Below are 21308 nucleotides of genomic sequence, written 5' to 3'. Positions count from 1 at the left end.
GCCCTTCGGCCGATTCCTTCTCGATTATCAGGAAGCGGGTGTGTGATAGATTGCTCGTGGTTACAGGGAACAAAGCACCAGGGAAGGAGGTGGTCTAGCCACACTCCCATCGCATTTGACAACGTAGGGGTAGAGGTGGCTTAGGCTGTGAGTGTCCTGAGAGTGCAAAAGTTGTTAATCTAAATGGAGTCACTTGTGTTAAAAAACAGAACAAAAAAACCCGGACACAGCCCAAGAAACCCATGACAAGAGGGTTCTCGTGCATAAATACCTGATAATGAAAACTATCACAAAGACTCTGCAAAAACCACAACCTTGCACAAAGGGCGTCACAACCTTGCACAAAACATACTTTTGAATGGCCATCTGCCCAGCAACCGCTTGTCCAACCTTGAGTGGTCACCCTTGTTATTAATCCTTCTACCTAAGGATAAATATTTCAAAACAATTATGTAATCCTATTTTTTCCCTTAAAGCCTGTCTTCCTTTACCTCCCTGAATACCCATATAGTTTACTATGGCATGGATACTACCATTGCAATGCCCTATGCCCAAATAGGTATCATTTTCTTTGAGAGAGCCTCTCTGTTATTTAGGTTGACAAAGGCAAGGACCATTATTTTAAGCCCTGGGCCCGGATGAAGGCAGAGTGGCCGTCACACTCCAGCCAGCTGCAGCCCCATTGGAAGCAGGCCTCACCTCTGAGGTTTCAGGTCCTTGTGGTCAGCCCCTGCCCTGTGTACACCCTCTGACGCAGGAGTTTCTTAGTCTGGGTACCTAGGCCCCAGGACCCTCACCAAAGCCCTTTGGCTTCTGTTGGGAGCCTCTGCAGCCTGGGAAGTCCATCTTGCCCCTAGGTGCCCAAGGGGTTTCTCTGCCTCTTGCTGGATAGAGCAGCAAATAGGAGCCCAGAAACAGGGAGGATGGAAGTCAGCTCCATCCCTCCCTGCCCAGGAACTGCCTCAGACCTTCTCTAGAGGTTCGCAGGCAATCAGCTAGATGGGGATTGCAGAATCAGATGGGCCACCCCATCTTCCCTCATTGGTCTTCTCCCTTTTTTTCTTTTTGAGATGGAGTCTTGCTCTGTCGCCAGGCTGGAGTACAGTGGTGCGATCTCGGCTCACTACAACCTCCGCCTCCCAGATTCAAGTGATTCTCCTGCCTCAGCCTCCCGAGTAGCTGGGATTACAGGCACGCACCACTGCACCCAGCTAATTTTTGTATTTTTTTTCTGAGACAGTGTCTCGCTCTGTCACCCGGGTTGGAGTGCAGTGGTGCGATCTCGGCTCACTGAAAGCTCCGCCTCCCAGGTTCACGCCATTCTCCTGCCTCAGCCTCCTGAATAGCTGGGACTACAGGCACCCGCCACGACGCCCGGCTAATGTTTTGTATTTTTAATAGAGACGAGGTTTCACCGTGTTAGCCAGGATGGTCTCGATCTCCTGACCTTGTGATCCACCCGCCTTGGCCTCCCAAAGTGCTGGGATTACAGGCGTGAGCCACCGCGCCCGGCCTAATTTTTGTATTTTTAGCAGAGATGGGGTTTCACCTTGTTAGCCAGGATGGTCTCGATATCTTGACCTCCTGATCCACCTGTCTCAGCCTCCCAAAGTGCTGGGATTACAGGCATGAGCCACCGCACCCAGCCAGTCTTCTCCTTCTTAAGGCCTCAGGGAGGGGCCCTCCTTGGGGTGGAATTCTCAGCCCTTGGTAGGTCTTACCTCTGCCCAGTCTCTGGCACACAGTAGATACTCAATAAATATTTATTGAAGGAATTCTACCCAGAGATGATTGCTATTCTTGCCTAGGAGCAGGTGAGATGGAAGTTTCCTATGCAGAACATTCATTGATACCTTTTTTTTTTTTTGGGAAGGGGGGGACAAGGTCTCTGTCACCCAGGCTGGAGTGCAGTGGTGTGATCACAGCTTACTGCAACCTTGAACTTCTTGGCTCAAGGGATCCTCCCACCTCTGCCTCCTGAGTGGCTTGGACTACAGGCCTGTGCCACCATGTCCAGCTAAGTTTTAAATTTTTTGTAGAGATGGAGGTCTCCTTATGTGGCCCAGGGTGGCCTCTCAAGTGATTCTCCCATCTTGGCCTTCCAAAGTGTTGGGATTACAGGCATGATCCACCACACTTGGCTTTTTTTTTTCCCTTTCCTTAATTTTTCTGTAGAGACAGGGTCTCTATGTTGCCCAGGCTGGTCTTGAAGTCCTGGTCTCAAGCGATCCTCCTGCTCTGACCTCCCAAAGTGTTTTTTTTGTTTGCTTTTTTTTTGAGACAGAGTCTCATTCCATCACCCAGGCTGTAGTGCAGTGGCGTGATCCCAGCTCACCACAACCTCTTCCTCTCCAGTTCAAGCAAATTTCCTGCCTCAGCCTCCCAAGTAGCTGGGATTACAGGCGCCTGCTACCACGCCTGGCTAATTTTTGTATTTTTAGTAGAGATGGGGTTTTGCCATGTTGGCCAGGCTGGTCTTGAACTCCTGACCTCTAGTGACCCACCCGTCTTGGCCTCTCAACGTGCTGGGATTACAGGCGTGAGCCACCACACCCAGCATTTTTTTTTTTTTTTTTAAAGAGACAGGGTCTTGCTGTGTTGCCCAGGCTGGCCTCAAACTCCCAGGTTTGAGTGATCCTCCCACCTCAACCTCCCGAGTAGCTGGGATTACATGTGCGCACTGCCATCTCCAGCTGATATCTTTTTTCTTTAAATGTTTTCAGGAAGTGGGCTCATTACGGGATGCACACAAAACCTGGTGGATACTAGCACCAAAAGCACCTATCTACCAGCCCCACCTCCCTCCTTTTCCATTCAACTGAGATGGAGCAGACAGGATTTGGCAAAGTACATGCAAGCACTCTCCCTTCAGAGCATGTGGTATTGATGGCAGCCAAGTGTAAGACTGGGTGGGGAGCCAGAAGGAAATGGAGTCGTCAGGATGCTCACCGAGTCAGACTTTTCAACCGGAAGAGACTAGCTCATCCAAACGAACCTCCTACGTTTTCTTTTTTAAAATTAAATTTTATTATTTTGCTCTAACAAAGTAACCTCCTACTTTTTCAAGGCTCAGAGGTGGTCAACAATTTGCCCAACTCACATGGCAGATAGTGGCGGAGTCAAACAGGCACTCAGGTAGGGCTATTCCAGCCCAGAGCCGTTTGCTTGGCCTGCAGTACCGCCTTTGGCCATAAGAGCCACTCGTGGCTGGTCCTGGAGGAGGCAGGACATCCCCAAAGATGCTTATTGACGCCAGCTGGACGTGGCTGGCGGGAAGACTGGCACCTGTTCATGAAAATAAAATCTCCTGATAAGGTTTTCTTGCCGGAGCCTGGTTGAGCCTGAATCAACAAACATCCTGAACCTGAGCACCCCTTGCTGAGCTGGGAGGAAAGGAAGGGTGAGGGGAAACGTACTCCAGCTCTGTTTTTCAGCTTCATTAGTTCACAGAGTTTATGACCTGCTGCAGGGAACATTTTTGTGTGTAATTCAAACACATTCTGTTTTCTCATTCCCTCGGTACCCTGCTGGGACAAGAATGGGCTGATGACAGCCAGCCCCTGGGTGGTGACTTCAGGGAAAGGCACCAGCAAAATGTGTGTGTGGGGAGCTCGGACCGCCAGGTCACAGGCACAGGTGTATGGGGAGCAGGGGTGAGTCCAGCCAGCCACTTACCCCAGGGTTGACACCAATAACGCGGCAGGGAAAAGGGGGGCCTCTGGAGGACAGGAATGGGGAGTAAAAGAGCTTCCCTTGCAAAAGCAGCCCCATTTTCACAACAGTCTTCGGGCTGCCTGGCAAGCCTTCCTCTCCCGTCAGTCAAATGTCTGGCTTCCCCCACCTGGCACTAATCCTCCCCGCCAAGGAGACAGGGTGGGGAAAGGAAGGAGGAAGCCCCTAGATAGAGCAGGTCCTGCTGAGACTGCAGGGGGGCCCTCAGACTTCACCGATTCTAGGATCCAAGCCAGGGGCCCCCCTCCCGTTCTCTGCACAGGCGCCAGGATGGGCGCGCCACTCAACTCCTCAGCCTGGACCTCTGCACTGCCCAGTGCGAGGCCCAGTGACCTTCGTTGGGGGCAGCTGCACCACCAGCCTTGGCTGCCCTACAGGTGAGGGCTGGGTCACTTGGGAAGAGCAGGGCAGGAGGAACCTAGAGGAAGGTGAGCTCTTCAGAACTGTATGGAGGCCGGAGAAAGACAAAGAGAAATGATGGAGGCATCCAGGCTGGACGAGAAGGTCCAGTGCATTGAGCTGTAGGAGCAGCAACACACAGCCAGCTGCGCTGAGCCGGCCGGGACAAACCTGAGCAGGGCTCAGACCCAGCTTCCTGGGCCCCGAGTACCCTGGTACCCAAGGAAAAAAGTCCGGAGGGCCTGCTCCTGGATTCCGCTAGTTGTTAGAAAAGGGTTCCTCTGGCTGGGCACGGTGGCTCACGCCTGTAATCCCAGCACTTTGGGAGGCTGAGGTGAGCGGATCACCTGAGGTCGGAAGTTAGAGACCAGCCTGACCAACATGGAGAAACCCCGTCTCTACTAAAAGACAAAATTAGCCGGGTGTGGCGGCGCATGCCTGTAATCTCAGCTACTTGGGGGGCAGAGGCAGGAGAATCGCTTGAACTTGGGAGGCAGAGGTTGCAGTGAGCCGAGATGGTGCCACTGCACTCCAGCCTGGGCAACAAGAGTGAAATTCCGCCTCAAAAAAAAAAAAAAAAAAGAGTTTCTCAGGGCATCTTCAGAGGCCAGCCTCCAAAGTCCCAGCTCCTGGCAGAGTCCCAGCTTGCAGAGCCTGGACAGCCCGGGCTTCCTGGGCTACTCTTCACCCAAGCCCCTGGTGAAGGAGCTAGAGGTCCCCCTCCTGGGCTGGGCTGAGACAGTGTTCACTCAGTGATCCCAGGACTCAGACACTGGTCACACAGGTGACCCCTGGGTCTTAGACGCTGGTTACATACATGATCTCAGGGGACCGTTGCTTCCCAGGACCGTCTTTGGCTTCCAAGAAAAGATCCCGCTCCAGGGCATCCGCCGCGACAGCCTGCTTGCCTTGCTCCTTCTTCTGCAGGGCGTAGAAGCTGCCACCCATGAAGAGGGCAGCTGAGATGAGGAAGAAGCTGGACATGTAGAAAACATAGCTAAAGTTGTTGGTGGCGTCCAGGAGCAACCCTGGGGAACAGAGATCAAGTTAGGCCAGTGCTACCAGGCCTCCCCCCAACTCAGCTGTGTGTTCCCTGACAGCAGGTATTTTATTTTTGTCTCTGCTGTACTAGGAATTGTGGCTGACACCCAGTAGACACTCAACAGATACTTGAAGAATGAAAGGAGGGGAAGAAACACAACCTCCTCTGGCCTGGGCAGGAAGAGTCCTCAGGCTGCAAGAGAACTTAAGGGCATGTGGTGGCAGGGAACTAGTGGAGTCTGGGATATTTGCTCACCCACCCTCCAGGTCTCACCTATGCCTCCTTCTGAAGAGCTCTCCCCACTTGTTTGCTTAAAGAATTCCCTTGGGGCCTGACACGGTGGCTCACGCCTGTAATCCCAGCACTTTGGGAGGCTGAGGTGGGTAGATCACAAGGTCAGGAGTTCAAGACCAGCCTGGCCAAGATGGTGAAACCCTGTTCCTACCAAAACTACAAAAATTAGGCGCGGGGGCAGGTGCCTGTAATCCCAGCTACTTGAGAGGCTGAGGTAGGAGAATCACTTGAACCTGGACGGCAGAGGTTGCAGTGAACCAAGATCGTACCACTGCACTCCAGTCTGGGCAACAGAGTGAGACTCCATTAAAAAAAAAACAAAGAATTCCCTTGGATGGGCACAGTGGCTCACGCCTGTAATCCCAGCACTTTAGGAGGCTGAGGCAGGTGGATCACGAGGTCAGGAGTTCGAGACCAGCCTAGCCAACATGGTGAAACCCTGTCTCCACTAAAAATACAAAAACTAAGGCAGGGAGCGGTGGCTCACACCTGTAATCCCAGCACTCTGGGAGGCCGAGGCCGGCAGATCACGAGGTCAGGAGTTCGAGACCAGCCTGGCCAATACAGTGAAACCCCATCTCTACTAAAAATACAAAAATTAGCCGAGTGTGGTGGCACGCACCTGTAGTCCCAGCTACTCAGGAGGCTGAGGCAGGAGGATTGCTTGAACCCAGGAGGCAGAGGTTGCAGTGAGCTGAGATCACGACACTGCACTCCAGCCTGGCAATAGAGCGAGACTCTGTCTCAAAAAAAAAAATTAGCCGGGCGTGGTGGCGCGTGCCTGTAATCCCAGCTACTAGGGAGGCGGAGGCAGGAAAATTGCTTGAACCTGGGAGGCAGAGGTTGTAGTGAGCTGAGATCACACCATTGCACTCCAGCCTGGATGACAGAGCGAGACTCTGCCTCAAAAAAAAAAAAAGAAAAAAGAATTCCCTTGGAAACTGGGCCTTCCAACGCCACTTGGACGGAGTCCCCATTGGGCTGAACTCAACCTCCCGGATCTACTCTAATAACTGCCGCCTTGTGTTGTCTGACTGCTCCCCGGTACCAAGGGCTTTACAAACCTGCCCTCATTTGCTCAGAATCTCACTCTCAGCTGCCTCTCACGTGCACCTCTACTTCCCTATTTGGTTTCCCTCGCATCATAAATCACCACGATGGTTGCGGATGTGTCTCTTTGTTTTCACTCCTGACTCCTGCCCTAGAAGGTAATCCCCCACGGGATGGGGACCTTTTATTTTTTTTCGAGTTGGAGTTTCACTCTGTCGCCCAGGCTGGAGTGCAGTGGTGTGATCTTGGCTCACTGTAACCTCCACCTCCCGGGTTTAAGCAATTCTCCTGCCTCAGCCTCCCAAGTAACTGGGATTATAGACGCACATCACCACACCCGGCTAATTTTTTGTATTTTTAGTAGAGATGGGGTTTCACCATGTTGGTCAGGCTGGGAATGGAGACCTTTTGATCCCCATGCACACCCAGAGGCTGGCAGAGGTGAATAAATGATTAGGGCAGGTGCTCTCGTCCGCATTTTGCAGATGGCACCGCGGCTCAAAAAGGGAAAAAGACTTGCCTGGGTCCCACAGGCAGGAAGCAGGAGAACTGGGATGATCATTACAGGAAACTCTGCAGGATGCTGACTGCACACCAGACTCTCTCCTAAGCTCTTTCCTTGGAGGTAGATTCTATTTATCCCCACTTTACTGATAGGAAAAAGGAGGTGGCCAGGCGCAATGGCTCACACCTGTAATCCCAGCACTTTGGGAGGCTGAGGGAGGCAGATCACTTGAGCCTAGGAGTTTGAGAGCAGCCTGAGCAACATGGTGAAACCCCATTTCTATAAAAAATATAAAAATTAGCTGGGTGTGGTGGCATGTGCCTGCAGTCCCAGCTACTTGGGGGGCTGAGGTGGGAAGATCACTTGAGTCTGGCAGGTTGAGGCTGCAGTGAGCTGTGATTGCACCACTGCACTCCAGCCTGGGTGACAGAGCAAGACCTTGTCTCAACAAAAAGGAAAAAGGAGGTACAGGGAGGATGATGGAGGACTGAGGTTTGGTACACAAACCCATGCCTTTTTTTTTTTTTTTTTTTTTTTCAGATGGAGTCTCACTCTGTCACCCAGGCTGGAGTGCAGTGGCGTGATCTCAGCTCACTGCAACCTCTGCCTCCTGGGTTCAAACGATTCTCTGGTGTCAGCTTCCCGAGTAGCTGGGACTTACAGGTGCCCGCCACCACACCCAGCTAATTTTTTTGTATTTTTAGTAGAGATGGGGTTTCACCACGTTAGCCATGTTGGTCTCGATCTCCTGACCTCATGATCCACCCGCCTGAGCCTCCCAAAGTGCTGGGATTACAGGCGTGAGCCACTGCACCTGGTCACAAACCCATGCTTTTTTTTTTTTTTTTGAGGCAGAGTCTCGCTTTGTTGCCCAGCCTGGAGTGCAGTGGTGCGATCTCAGCTCACTGCAAGCTCTGCCTCCTGTGTTCATGCCATTCTCCTGCCTCAGCCTCCCGAGTAGCTGGGACTACAGGCGCCCGCCACAACGCCCGACTAATTTTTTTGTATTTTTAGTAGAGACGGGGTTTCACCATGTTGGCCAGGATGGTCTCGATCTCCTGACCTCATGATCTGCCCGCCCCGGCCTCCCAAAGTGCTGGGATTACAGGCATGAGCCACCGCGCCCGGCCAAACTCATGTTTTTAACTGTTCATACTCTGAGTGCCAGGTTGGAAACCAGCTGTAGCACAACCTCTGGAGATGCTGGACTGGGCCCAGATCTGTCTAAACTGTTCCCCTTTTACCACACTATCTGGCTGCCCTCCCTCCCAGCTCCTCACCGGCCAGTGGCGGGGAGATGAGGAAAGCAAGGCCGTCCAGGACAGTGAAGAGTCCCAGGGCTCTGGGGAACTGATCCATGGGGACGATGTCCATGAGAACCTGGAAGATGAGGGCGCCGATGCCACTCATGGACACGCTGTACGCCAGGCAGTAGCCCACGAGCACCCAGAAGTCACCTGATGCCGCACACACCAGGTTAGTGAGCCCATTGAGCAGAAGTGCCAGGCTGAACAGGTACTTGCGGTGGCTAGCAAAGGCCGGCCGTCCTGCCATCAGCCCGGCTAGGGGCCTCAGGAAGATGTTGCTGAAGCCGATGATGGAGATGAGGAGGGCTGCCTGCTGCTCGTCCACGCTGTGCCACATGGCATATGGCACCAGGAAGACTTGTGGCAGTGGGAAGCCCAGGACGGACCACATCACACCCAGTATGTACACGCAGTAGCCTGTGTTGTGCCGCAGGATGTCGAAGGCCAGGTGGCGCTGGATGGTCCGGCCGCATGCGGCCAGGCAGCCAAGTGCAGGTGTCTCGGGAGGTGGCGGGGGACATTCTTTGGTCTCAGGGGCCACACTGGTGGCCACAGGCCTTATGATGGCCCCGCAGATGCAGCAGTGGAGAAAGACTCCGCCGAAGACAAGGAAGGTACCCCTCCAGCCCAGGTTCTCCAGAAGGTAGCGGGAGAGCAGCGGCCAGAGGGTGATGCCCAGGGAGACGCCCATCGAGGCCAGCGCATTGGCCAGCACCCGCCGGCGGACAAAGTAGAAGCCCAGCACCGTGATGCTTGACTGGAAGCTGAAGCACATGCCCAGGCCTGCGGGGCAAGAGGGGAAACCAGCCTGGAGGCGCACTAGGGCCTTCCACCTGCACCCGGGGGTGGGGTCAGTGGTCATTTCACACACCTGCCCTCCTCTGGTTCTAGTCCATACCCAGCTCCAAGTCCCCGGGGACTGACCATGGAATCAGCTGGCCTCGCCACCTCCCTGTAGGCACCCCACCCCAGATCTGCCCTCCCAAGGCTGCCAGGGCATCCCTGTTCCCCTAGGTGTAGCACGAGAGTTATCTTTTAAAAACCCAAATTGGGCTGGGCGCGGTGGCTCACGCCTGTAATCCCAGCACTTTGGGAGGCCAAGGTTGGCGGATCACTTGAGGTCAGGAGTTCGAGACCAACATGGTGAAACCCCATCTCTACTAAAAATACAAAAAATTAGCCAGGCTTAGTGGCAGGCGCCTGTAGTCTGTAATAGCTACCTAGGAGGCTGAGTCAGGAGAATCACTTGAACCCGGGAAGTGGAGGTTGCAGTGAGCTGAGGTTGTGGAGGTTGCAGTGAGCTGAGATTGTGCCACTGCACTCCAGCCTGGGCAACAGAGTGAGACTCTGTCTCAAAAACAAACAAACCCCAAATTGGATTAAGTCTCTCTTGGCTTAACACCTTCCAAAGACTTCCCATCACACTTGACAAAAAGTCCACAGTCTCCACAATGCCCTGGAAGGCTCTCTGTGGTCCGGCTCCAGCCCGCCTCTCAGATGCCATCTCAGGCTGCTCCCTGTCACTCACTAGGATCAAGCCACAGGAGCTTCTTTCTCTGCCTCTGGACATGAAGCTGCCCCTACCTCGGGTTATTTGTAGCTGCTGTTCCTTCTTGGAATCTGCTTCCTCCAGACTTTCCACTCTCCTCTCAGTTCAGACGCCACCTCTCCAGAGGGGCCTTCCCAGCTCCCCACCCACTCAGTGTCTGCACCTGCACACCTGGGCATGCTGGAGAAAAAGTTCTCCATCATGTGTGACCGTGGCCTCAGGCAGGCCCTCAGGCTGCCTGTGATGCCACTACAGCTCCCTCAATCATGCCTTGCCTGCCCTGCTAGGTGACTACCGGTGTCTTCCTCTGTGCACCCCAACACCTCCTCCCCATCCTTATGCTCAGCTGCCCACATGCCTGCTAGCCAGTGACAATGGCTTGCCCATTCCCCCAGTGGCTGTCCCTCCCTTCTGCCCTGCATCCTCTCCACTCAGAGGCACCCCTCTAGCAAGTCCCCTCTCTCCTGCATCATCCTTTTTCTCTTCTTTCCTAGATCCTTCTCCTTCATTATTTCTCCCATTAAAAACAAATAAACAAACAAAAAAAACCTCTCTTGACCTCATAACCACTTCTGGGTATAGTCTGTTCCTCCAGTCCCCTTAAAACAAAATGCCGTGAAAGGGCTGGGCATGATGGGCTCACACCTGTAATCCCAGCACTTTGTTTTTTGTGTTTTTGAGATGGGGTCTTACTCTGTTGCCCAGGCTGGAGTACAGTGGTGCGATCTTGGCTCACTGCAACCTCCACTTCCCGGGCGATTCTCCTGCCTCAGCCTCGAGTAGCTGGGACTACAGGGGCCCGCCACCAAGCCTGGCTAATTTTTGTATTTTTTTTTAGTATAGACAGGGTTTCACCATGTTGGCCGGGCTAGTCTTGAACCCCTGACCTCAGGTGATCTGCCCGCCTCAGCCTCCCAAAGTGCTGGGATAACAGGTGTGAGCCACCGCACCCAGCCAGCAGTTCCAGAAGATTAAGAGGACTGCCTGCCCTGTCCACTTGTGCCTGGCACTTTCTAGCAGGTGCCTATAAATTCTGGAGATGAAGTGATAGTCACCTGTGATGAATCCTGCTGTGAAGTAGAGCTGGCTGAGGTTGTGAGAGAAGGAGCTGGCCACCATGCCCAGGCTGGCCAGCACGCCCCCCAGCATCACGGTCACTCGGCAGCCGAAGCGTCCCACCAGGATGCTGCACAGGGGCCCTGTGGGAGAAGACAGCCAGCAGGTAGCAGCTGAATGAGGAGGTGGCGGGAGAGGAGGAGAGTGGCTGGAGAGGGCAGTTCCAGCTGGAACTAGCCAGGTGGTTTCAAGGGCACGAGCAGGCCTGGATTCTGATACCCACCTGCCATGGACTGGCCATGTGGCCTGAGCAAAGCCTGATCCCTCTCCGTGCCTCAATTTTTTCCCCTACAAAGTGAGGATTCAGACTGGGCGATGTTTGACCCTGATGAGGATTCCCTGAAAGGTGGAGCAAGACCCTGAACTACACAGACCTGAGGCTGCTCATTCTATCCGGGTGAAACATGATTGGTTCATGAGTTTAACCTCCCCCACTTCGCTGGGGGTCTGTTGGTGGGAGGAGTCGGGGCAGTGTTCCAGGACATCTAGACTACAGTGTGCACCTTCAGATCCTGTTTTACCTGCCCCACCCCCACCCCCAACATCCTCAGGAAGACTGGCTAGATCCCTCCCACCCTCCCACCACCTTCCCAGCCCTACAGCTGAGGGGAACCCTGGGCCCCTCTGCGCCTCCTTGCACTGGCCTCTAGAGTGTTCTGCAGACAATCAGGCAGGGTAGGTTCTCCCCTCCCACACCACCTCCAGCACCACCAAAGTCTGCACCTAGAGGTTTGGCTCAATGTGGAGGGGGGCCTGTTCCTTGCCTGGCTCCCAGCTGCTTTCTCACCAATCCACACCCCAAAAAAATAGAAAAGAGCTGCAGACTGCTCCTTGGCACCTCACAGGGGCCCCATTCACCCAAGCACATGTGGAGCTTCTCTAACTTACTCTCCGAGAGTGCAACTAAAGGGACAGGGAAGTGTGTGCGCATGAGATGCTTGTGTGTGTCTGCGGTGGAGGGGGGATGTGTGGTGTGAGCCAGTGTGAGTATAAAAGTGACAGAGTAGGCTGGGTGTGGTGGCTCACGCCTGTAATCCCAGTACTTTGGGAGGCCGAGGTGGGTGGATCACTTAAGGTCAGGAGTTCGAGACCAGCCTGGCCAACATGGTGAAACCCCATCTCTACTAAAAATACAAAAATTAGCCAGGCATGGTGGTGCGTGCCTGTAATCCCAGCTACTTGGGAGGCTGAGGCAGGAGAATCGCTTGAACCTGGGAGGCAGAACCCGATGCGCTCCATCCTGGGCGACAGAGTGAAACTACATCTCAAAAAAAAAAAAAAAATAGTGATGGAGTGGCCATGCATGGTGGCTCACGCCTGTAATCCCAGCACTTTGGGAGGCCGAGGCAGGTGGATCGCCTGAAGTCAGGAGTTCGAGACCAGCCTGGCTAACATGGTAAAACCCCATCTCTACTAAAAATACAAAAATTAGCCGGGTGTGGTGGCTCATGCCTGTAATTCCCAGCTACTAGGGAGGCTGAGGCAGGAGAATCGCTTGAACCCGGGAGGTGGAGGTTGCAGTGAGCCGAGATTGTGCCACTACACTCCAGCCTGGGTGAGAGAGGGAGGCTCCATCTCCGAAAAAAAAAAAAAGAAAAAAGAAAGTGACAGACTAAGTGAGCAGCCCGTCGCAGACATAATCAAGCAGAGGCTGGTGGCCCGGTGTCTCTGCCCCTGTAGAGGGGGAGGTGGCTCTGGAGAGGACTGACCCACAGAGCTTCCTCACGCCAGAGACTCTGGCCTGACTTAGGGAAGGTGACATTGGGGAAAGCCCTTAGTCACAGGGTTGGGGGTGGGGACTGGGCTGCAGGCCAGAGCTGCATAGCTGAGGGTGGTGTGGCCGGGCGGGACACAGGGTGTTTCCTCTGCCATGAACTCACTCTTTAGCCTTGGGCAGGTCTCGTGTTCTGTGCCTGCTTGCTTTCCTTACCTCTAAAAGGCGTAGGTAGGGGCAGGGGCACTTGAAAGGATCAGTGAAAGTATCCATGATTCATCATGTTTAAAAATTTCTACAATACTGTGGTCAGGTGCCGTGGCTCATGTCTGTAATCCCAGCACTTTGAGAGGCCCAGGCAGGTAGATCACTTGAGCCCAGGAGTTTGAGACCAGCCTGAGCAACATAGTGAGACCCCGTCTCTACAAAAAGTAAAAAAATTAGCTGGGTATGGGCTGGGTGCGGTGGCTCACACCTGTAATCCCAGCACTTTGGGAGGCCAAGGCCGGCAGATCATGAGGTCAGGAGATCGAGACCATCCTGGCTAACACAGTGAAACCCCGTCTCTACTAAAAATACAAAAAATTAGCCAGGCGTGGTGGTGCGCACCTGTAGTCCCAGCTACTCAGGAGGCTGAGGCAGGAGAATCGCTTGAACCTGGGAGGCGGAGGTTGCAGCGAGCTGAGATTACACCACTGCACTCCAGCCTGGGCAACAGAGCAAGACTCCATCTCAAAAAAAAAAAAAAAATTAGCTGGGTGTGGTGGTGCACACCTGTGGTCCCAGCTACTCAGGAGGCTGAGGTGGGAGGATCGCTTGAGCTTGAGAGGTCAAGGCTGCAATAGGCTGTGATCATGCCACTGCACTCCAGCCCAGGTGACAGAGTGAGACTCTGTCTCAAAAATAAGCAAATAAATAAATAAACATAAAATAAAATGTCTACAGTACTCTGAATGAGCACGGGCTCATACACGTGTATGTGTACATGAGAGAGATGGCCAGCCAGGAATCCCATGCTGATGGAGATGCTGAGATGCCTGCCGGGGGTGGTGAGCCGCAAGTCAGCTGGGGGTAGGTTCCCCGCCGGGTGCCCGGTTCCTAGCCCCTGGCCCAGGAACCCTGCTCTGCCTGTGTGAGAAGCAGCCCTCTGGGATTCCCACTCCCTGCCCCAACCCTGCAGGCCAGAGGCCATGTGGCAGATTCAGAGCTCACCCAGGAGGGTGGCGCTTTCTCCGAGCCTCACCTCCCTCCCAGTTTGAGGGCAGGACCTGGAATAATAGGCAGGCTGCTGGTGGCAAGTGGAGGGAGTAGCCAGGAGGTAGCCTGGGAGATGGGCAGCTGTGGCCAGCAGACACACGCCTGCAGAGGCCTGTGGGCCATCAGCTCGGGCTCCTGTCCACCGGGCCCCTCCGAGGCCGGGGTCTCTGCAGTCTCCCTGGAGAGCTCCCAGGAGCCGAGGGCAGGTCCCTGTGTCCATGGCGACTGCAGAGAACCCTCCCTCTGCCCTGCTCCCAACGCTGGGGTCAGGGTGAGGCAGTCACACTCCTGGAAAAGCCAGCCAGGAACACGGGCCTCTGAGGCCTATGGTGACAGAGCCAGGAGAAGGGGCAGACAGCGGCTGCCTTCCTCCCTCACCCCCACTTAGCAACCTCCTCTCTGCAGGGAGTCCCGGGAGAGCTGGGGCTCCTGCCTTGTCCCCCTCTTGTTCCTGGTGTCTTTTTTTTTTTTTTTTGAGACAGTTTCACTCTTGTTGCCCAGGTTGGAGTGCAATGGCACCATCTCAGCTCACCGCAACCTCTGCCTCCTGGGTTCAAGATATTCTCCTGCCTCAGCCTCCTGAGTAGCTGGGATTACAGGCACCCACCACCACGCCCAGCTAATTTTGTATTTTTAGTAGAGACAGGGTTTCTCCATGTTGGTCAGGCTGGTCTCAAACTCCCGACCTCAGGTGATCTGCCCGCCTCGGCCTCCCAAAGTGCTGGGATTACAGGCGTGAGCCATCGCGCCCGGCCATTCCTGGTGTCTTCCTTGCGTCCCCTTTCCTATCCTGAAGCCACTCCCTGCCCTAGTGAGGGTCTCCAAAATATTAATAATTCACAGCCGCATACATTTCCCAGCTCCCAGCACCTCCAGGGAAGACAGTGGTCTTCCCTGCTATTCCATGTGGGAGCTGGGCAGGATGCTGGGCATCACCCTCAGATTGCAGAGGAAGCAACCGAGGTTCAGAGAGACCGGCCAGCTGGAAAGCAGGAGAGTCTTGGTGGGCTGGCCCCAGCGCTCTTCCCAGCCTGGCACTGAGCGCCCCAGCACACCTACGCCTGTGTCGGAATGGATCCCACAGAAAGGACGCAAGGCTCCACCTGGCTTTGCAACCCAGGCACCTCCCCACTCTCTCCCCGGCTCCAGCCCAGTCCAGCTGGATTCCAGCCAGGGGCCCCTGGTGAAATCTGGTGAAACCTTAGGAATTCACCCAGGAGGCAAAGCCTGTGGCCTCAGAGAGAGGGAATCAGAAGGCCAGGGAGGTTGTGGCTTCCCCGCAACCCCTAGGACTTTCTCATCAGCCCCTCCCTAGGCCGCTCACCTGCCATGTGGAGCACAGCCGTGAGGATGGAGGGGAACCAAGAGGTCTCGCTGTTGCTGGCCTGGAACTCCCATTGCAGTTCAGTGAAGAAGATGCCGATACACGTGGGGAAGCCCAGGGTGAGGCCCTGGGTCACCATGGTGGCCAGCAGCACCACCCAGGCCCAGCTGCCATCTGCACGCTCCAGGGCCTGGGGCATCCTCTGCTGCCGACGCTGCCACGGCCTCACTGCCAATGTGGCTGCTGCCTGGGGAGGGGACAGAATGGAGCCTGGTGGTCAGCAGGCTGTCCGTCTCTCCTGGCCCACCTGCCACCTTCTCTGGGCAGCTAAGCCATCCCTTCCTCATACCCAAGTACCAGGTGTCACAGAGGGGCACCGCCCCTAGGAGGTGGCCAGAGGCCCACACGTTGGCCTTGGCATCTCCTTTCACCCACTTCCCAGAGCCAGCCTGGCAGGAGGTGGCAGGAAGGACAGGAGGGACAGGAGGGATAGGAGGGACAGGGCAGGGCAGGTGGCACCAGGCAATGGTGTACAATTGTTTCTAATTGTTACATCACTTAGAAGTCAACAGGGGGACCTCCTAGCCCACTCAGTCACTGCTTGTAGAATGCAGCAGACCTCTGGGGTCAGTGTGGTCCCAACGCCCCCCAAATGCACCCAAGGATACATTTCAGACACTCCTGCCCAGGGTTCCTGCATACAAACACAGACTTTCGCAATGCCTCAGAAGCAGCAAAGTTACTATTGGTGCTGTTGTGAAGGCCCGAGTGAGCAGGCCGGTGCTAGGCGCAGCCACAGAGCATACACAAAAGAGTTTAACAAGCACCCAACCAGCAGCTTTGGAGAAAGCATGGGCCTCATCCACCCCCACACCCCCAGGCCTTTCCCATCGGCCCCTTTGCAGTCACCCTGCAACACTCCTTTCAAACAGAGCTCAAGGCCAAGACTCAAGTTCCGCAATCACACTGAATAATAAACACACACACACACACACACACACGCAGTGGCACACAGACACAGACACATACCCAGTCACACACTAACACAGTCACAGCACACACTCACACAGACAAGCACAGAAACATACAGACACACGCACACACACAGAGACACACACTTGGATAGTCACACACACAGAGATCCACTGACCCACACAAAGACCACACGGGCACACAAACTCATATAAAGACACACACTTGGCCGGGCACGATGGCTCACGCCTGTAATCCCAGCACTTTGGGAGGCCGAGGCAGGCAGATCATGAGGTCAGAAGATCGAGACCATCCTGGCCAACGTGGTGAAACCCCGTCTCTACTAAACATACAAAAATCCCAGCTACTCGGGAGGCTGAGGCAGGAGAATCGCTTGAACCCAGGAGGCGGAGGTTGCAGTGAGCTGAGATCATGCCACTGCACTCCAGCCTAGTGACATAGCAAGACTCTGTCTCAAAAAAAAAAAAAAAGACACACACTTAGACACTCAAAAAAGTCCAGAGACACGAAGAGACACTGACAGACACATACTACACAGATGCGTAGACACTCACACAAACACAGAGATATGTACCGTCACACACAATGCAAACATACAAACTCACACACAGAGGCATACAAACAGGTACACAAGACACACTAGCAGACACACAGTTACACACAAACACAGAGAGACACACGCATATGTACACACATGCATACGTGCCCAGAGTCACACATGCTACACAGACATACGGACACACACAGTGCAGACATGCACATCTGCGTGTGCGCATGCACACACACACACCTCACATCTTTGGCTTAGCAAGGTGCAGCCAGTCCTATCTTAGTTCAACACCACCCAGGCCACTCCCCTCATCACAGAAGCTGCCATAACCAGGCCTCCAAAGTCCCAAGGTCCCCTCACCAAGTTTGGACCCCTTTTTCAACCCCCTCCTGTCCTGCCTCCTGGCGCCCTGGCCCCCCAACCCCCTCAGACCTCACCGCCTGGGGGCTCTAGGCTGCAGCAGGCACTGCGAGGGAGCAGCCTCCACCTCAGTGAAGCCCACGCATCCCGGAGCTGCTGTTCCCACAGCCTCCCTCCCTTTCACCCCAGGTCCTGGGAAGCTCTGGGGAAACTCGGACAACTACCAGAAATATGAAACCCCCTCTTCCTGCCAAGCCCAGCACCCCAGTGCTTCCCTCCAGGCCTAGGAGTTTTAAAGCAGCACCTAAGCCGGCTCCACTCTGAACTGCCTCCTTTGCTGTCTCCAATCCTCCGCCCTCCCAGAGGACCCTGGGAGCCCCACCAAGGTGACCGTCCCATTCATCGCAGCCTCAGGGTATGAGGGTGTGTGACCCATGTGCAGGGCGGAGCACTGCTTGCCCTCCTGCCCTCTGCATGCGACCTCTGGCTAGAGATACTCCCAGCCTGGCCCTCCTCCTGGCCCAGCTCCAGGCCAGGCAATATCACAGATGGGGCTTCTCCAGCAAACTAGCCCTGGCCTCTCCCAGGATTTCTGTTCCCTCAGCAAACGGAAAGGCCACAGGCGCCACCTGATCCTCTGTGTTGCCCCGATGTCAAGGTTCCAGCCCTGCTCCATAGCTCGCCTCTCCTCCCCAGCTCTTCCACTCTCCCACTTGATACTCTCACCTCTTCCTCCCAGAAAGGCCACAGCCTTCCTGGCTTCCTCCTGCCTTTCCCTGTTCCCTGCCACCTAGCCCTGGCACTCCCAGGCCCCGAGGCCCTGGTAGCATTTGGGAGGCCTGGAGGCTGGACCCCAGCCCTGCTCCCTCTCCCCACTGCCTGGCTCTGGTCCCTTCTTGCTCTGCCAGGAAGAAGTCTATGGAGAAGTCTCTTTCTATGAGAAGAGCTCTTCTCGGCATCCACTTTTTGGGGCAGTGTTTTTGGGGACTTTGCCCAGGCTCCTGTGACCTTCACTCTGAATCCCACCTTCCCTCCGGAACCTTTCAGTGGAGCTGGCTGTTCCTGAACATCTCCTCTCTCCAGGCCCCAGGCCAATCCAAGCCCAGGAACCCTTATGCACCTTTGCACACTAGAAGCTCTGCTGCCAGGCCGGGTGCGGTGGCTCACACCTGTAATCCCAGCACTTTGGGAGACTGAGGCAGGTGGATCACGAGGTCAGGAGTTCGAGACCAGCCTGGCCAACATAGTGAAACCCCGTCTCTACTAAAAATACAATAATTAGCCGGGCGTGGTGGGGCTCGCCTGTAGTCGCAGCTACTCGGGAGGTTGAGGCAGGAGAATTGCTTGAACCCGGGAGGCGGAGGTTGTGGTGAGCCAAGATCGCGTCACTGCACTCCAGCCTGGGCAACAGAGTGAGACTTCCGTCTCAAAAAAAAAAAAGAAAGAAAAGAAAAGAAACCCTGCCACCAAGGTCTGAGGACCCCCTTCCCCCGCCTCTCTGGGACCCCCACTGCAGACATGGCCTTCCCTGTCTCCTCTCCCACTCCCAGTAAGTCCCAGGTCACATACACGGTGTGGATGCCCAGTCGGCTCTCCAGCCTCCCCTCCCATCGAGCGGTTTCTCCAGTCAACTGGTCTTTCAAAATTCAGCCCTGCCAGACACGGTGGCTCACACCTGTAATCCCAGCATTTTGGGAGGCCAAGGCAGGCGGCTCACCTGGGGTCAGGAGTTCAAGACTAGCCTGGCCAACATGGTGACACCCTGTCTCTACTACAAATAAAAAACTAGGCTGAGGCAGGAGAATCGCTTGAACCCAGGAGGCGGAGTTTGCACTGAGCCGAGATCACGTCACTGCACTCCAGCCTGGGTGACGGTGAGACTCTGTCTCAAAAAAAAAAAGAAAAAAAAGAAAAAATTCACCCCTTAGGCGGGTGCAAAGGTAGTGAGTAATTTCAGTTAATTGTTCACAGGCAGGTACAGATCGATCTCCTTGTTCTACTCTTTCCCTCCTTCTTACTACCACTCCTGAGTAGTCTTAAAAGAAGATTCAGCCCTAGCAGCATCCCTGGGAGCTAACCTGACTCCCACCCCAGGCTGGGCTGCACCTCCTTCCTGTTTTCTCGCCTTTTTTTTTTTTTTTTTTCTGAGATGAAGTCTCGCTCTGTCTCCCAGGCTGGAGTGCAGTGGTACAATCTCAGCTCACTGCAATCTCTGCCTCCCGGGTTCAAGCAATTCTCCTGCCTCAGCCTCCGAAGTAGCTGGGATTACAGGCACACGCCACTATGCCTGGCTAATTTTTGTATTTTTAGTAGAGACGGGGTTTCACCATATCGGCCAGGTGGTCTTGAACTCTTGACCTCAAGTGATCCGCCTGCCTCAGCCTCCCAAAGTGCTGGGATTACAGGTGTGAGACACCGCACCTGGCCTGTTTTCTCACCTTAATAGTGGTCTTCACACCACACTGGAGTGGATCACTCCCTTCTTTATTGTCACCCCCCACCCTGCTACCCCTTCCACACTATAAGCAAGAACCTGTTCATGAACCCTCACCCAGCCTCTGGCTGAGCACAAAATAGGAGATGAATGTGACCCACCTGTGTTCCCCAGGGGGCAGGCAGGCCCAGGACCAAGGGCAATGCAGCTTCCAGGCAGGGAGGTCCATTCCAGACTCAAGCAGGGCAGAGAGGTGATGGGGCCAGGGCTCTGGCTTGGCCTCTGCCCCAGCAGGGAAGTGCTCTTTTCTTTGTACTGGGAACCATGAGTCATGGTCACTGCCTGGTGTGTGCTTTGGGCAAGGAGGTAGACAGGGCAAGATGCTTCGCTCTCACTTGCTGGGACTAGGGGTGAGGTTGGGCCCCAGGGGCTGCCAAGCTCAGCTCTCAAAGACCCCTAGGCCCAATGAGACCAGCTTCGTAGCCCAGTGCCATGAAGCTGGATGTGTGGGCAGGGAGAAGTTTAGATGATACTTCTGGTCTTTCTCCCATCTCACACAAGCCCAGCCTATCTTTTCAGGGCGCCTCATCTGATAACAGGGGCCTCACTAGGCCCTGGGAATCCTTTCCCTGCCCCTGGAGCTCGAACGCCTGGTCACGGGAGAGCGGATGCTCTCATCCAGGGGTCTCGTGTTAGGGGCCTGGTGTCCAGAGTCGAGGGGGCCTCCTCTTCTTCTTCCCAGCTCTCCTCCCATGGTGGGAGAGCCCCGGGCTGGAAATGAGGCAGGCCCTGGGGACCCCTCCCTCCTTCCCATATCAAGTAGGCTCCTGGGCTGGAGCCCTGGACCCAGGCAGGCAGCAGAAGGGCTCCCGTCCAGCAGAGAGCAGCAAGGGCAGGCTTGAGCTTGGGGCTGAGGAACCCTCAACCCTGTGGTTGGCCTAGGGAGGAGGGAGGCAGCCCCAGAGGTGGGGTGGCTGGGGCAAATCACTCTCTCCCTTCCCCTTATCCCCCCATATTCACTGCAAAACCAGCAAGGGTTTGGGACAGGCAACTGAGACCTCATGCCGTACTCTCGCCCTGCCCATCCCCGCAGTGCTGCCCCGGAATCTGGTTTCCACTCCGCTGTCCCTCCCTCCCCGGGGCAGAGCTCCTCCGAGTTGGGGCTGCTGGGATCCCGGGCTGTGTCCGCCCTGGAATTTCGGGCCAGGAGTCCGAGCGCCCTCGGGCTTGCGGGTCATCACCCCAGGCCCCGGGGCAGCCCAGAACCAGGACAGGAAGACTTTTCTAGATCCTCACCGCCACCGAGCCCGCCCAGGCGGGAGGAGACCTGGGGCCCTGGCAGGAGGTCTGCGACAGCGCTAGAGGGGACTGGGCGAGGAGGGGACGCGTCCGAGGCAGTGGGGCCCAGGGAGCCCGCTCACCCGCTCGCACGGGCCTGGCGGAGAGGTGGCTCAGCTCCCCCGAGCGCGGCGTCCTGCGGCCCGGGCCGGTAGCGACGAGGACCGCGGGACTGGGCCAAGCGCCGCGGCCAGGCAGGGCGGGCCCAGGGCGGCGTGGGCGGGGACCCACCTTCCAGCCTCCCCGGGATTCCGTCGGGTGGGGAAGGGGCCAGGACGCGGGAGGGGCGGCGGGCGTGGCCGGGGACAGTCCAGCAGCAGGGCCGGGCTCCGGACGCAGGCGCC

The 21308-nt window shown here is 55.5% G+C and overlaps 1 protein-coding gene across 11 annotated transcripts in view; it reads right to left on the bottom strand.

Moving 5' to 3' along the window:
- The window catches only part of SLC16A5 (solute carrier family 16 member 5), a 22236-nt gene extending 928 nt beyond the window's left edge, over nucleotides 1-21308 (bottom strand). The window contains exons 1-7 of one of the 11 annotated variants that reach the window (XM_003813308.5): nucleotides 21048-21308; nucleotides 19788-19941; nucleotides 15290-15536; nucleotides 10934-11077; nucleotides 8303-9112; nucleotides 4949-5159; nucleotides 3004-3285 (exon numbers count right to left, since the gene is read on the bottom strand). In XM_003813308.5, coding sequence (XP_003813356.3) covers nucleotides 3132-3285; nucleotides 4949-5159; nucleotides 8303-9112; nucleotides 10934-11077; nucleotides 15290-15488 — 1518 coding nt within the window. In that variant the 5' untranslated portion in view covers nucleotides 15489-15536; nucleotides 19788-19941; nucleotides 21048-21308 and the 3' untranslated portion in view covers nucleotides 3004-3131. Of the gene's footprint in view, nucleotides 1-3003; nucleotides 3286-4948; nucleotides 5160-8302; nucleotides 9113-10933; nucleotides 11078-15289; nucleotides 15966-19787; nucleotides 19979-21047 lie in introns of those variants that run through there. The other 10 variants (XM_063599384.1, XM_063599385.1, XM_055101483.2 and 7 more) reach the window with 10 other exon arrangements.

This window comes from Pan paniscus, chromosome 19, assembly GCF_029289425.2.
Source record: "Pan paniscus chromosome 19, NHGRI_mPanPan1-v2.0_pri, whole genome shotgun sequence".
In the NCBI taxonomy this organism is placed as follows: domain Eukaryota; kingdom Metazoa; phylum Chordata; class Mammalia; order Primates; family Hominidae; genus Pan; species Pan paniscus.
Note: the sequence above shows the minus strand (reverse complement) of the source record. Positions and strands in the feature narration are given on the sequence as shown.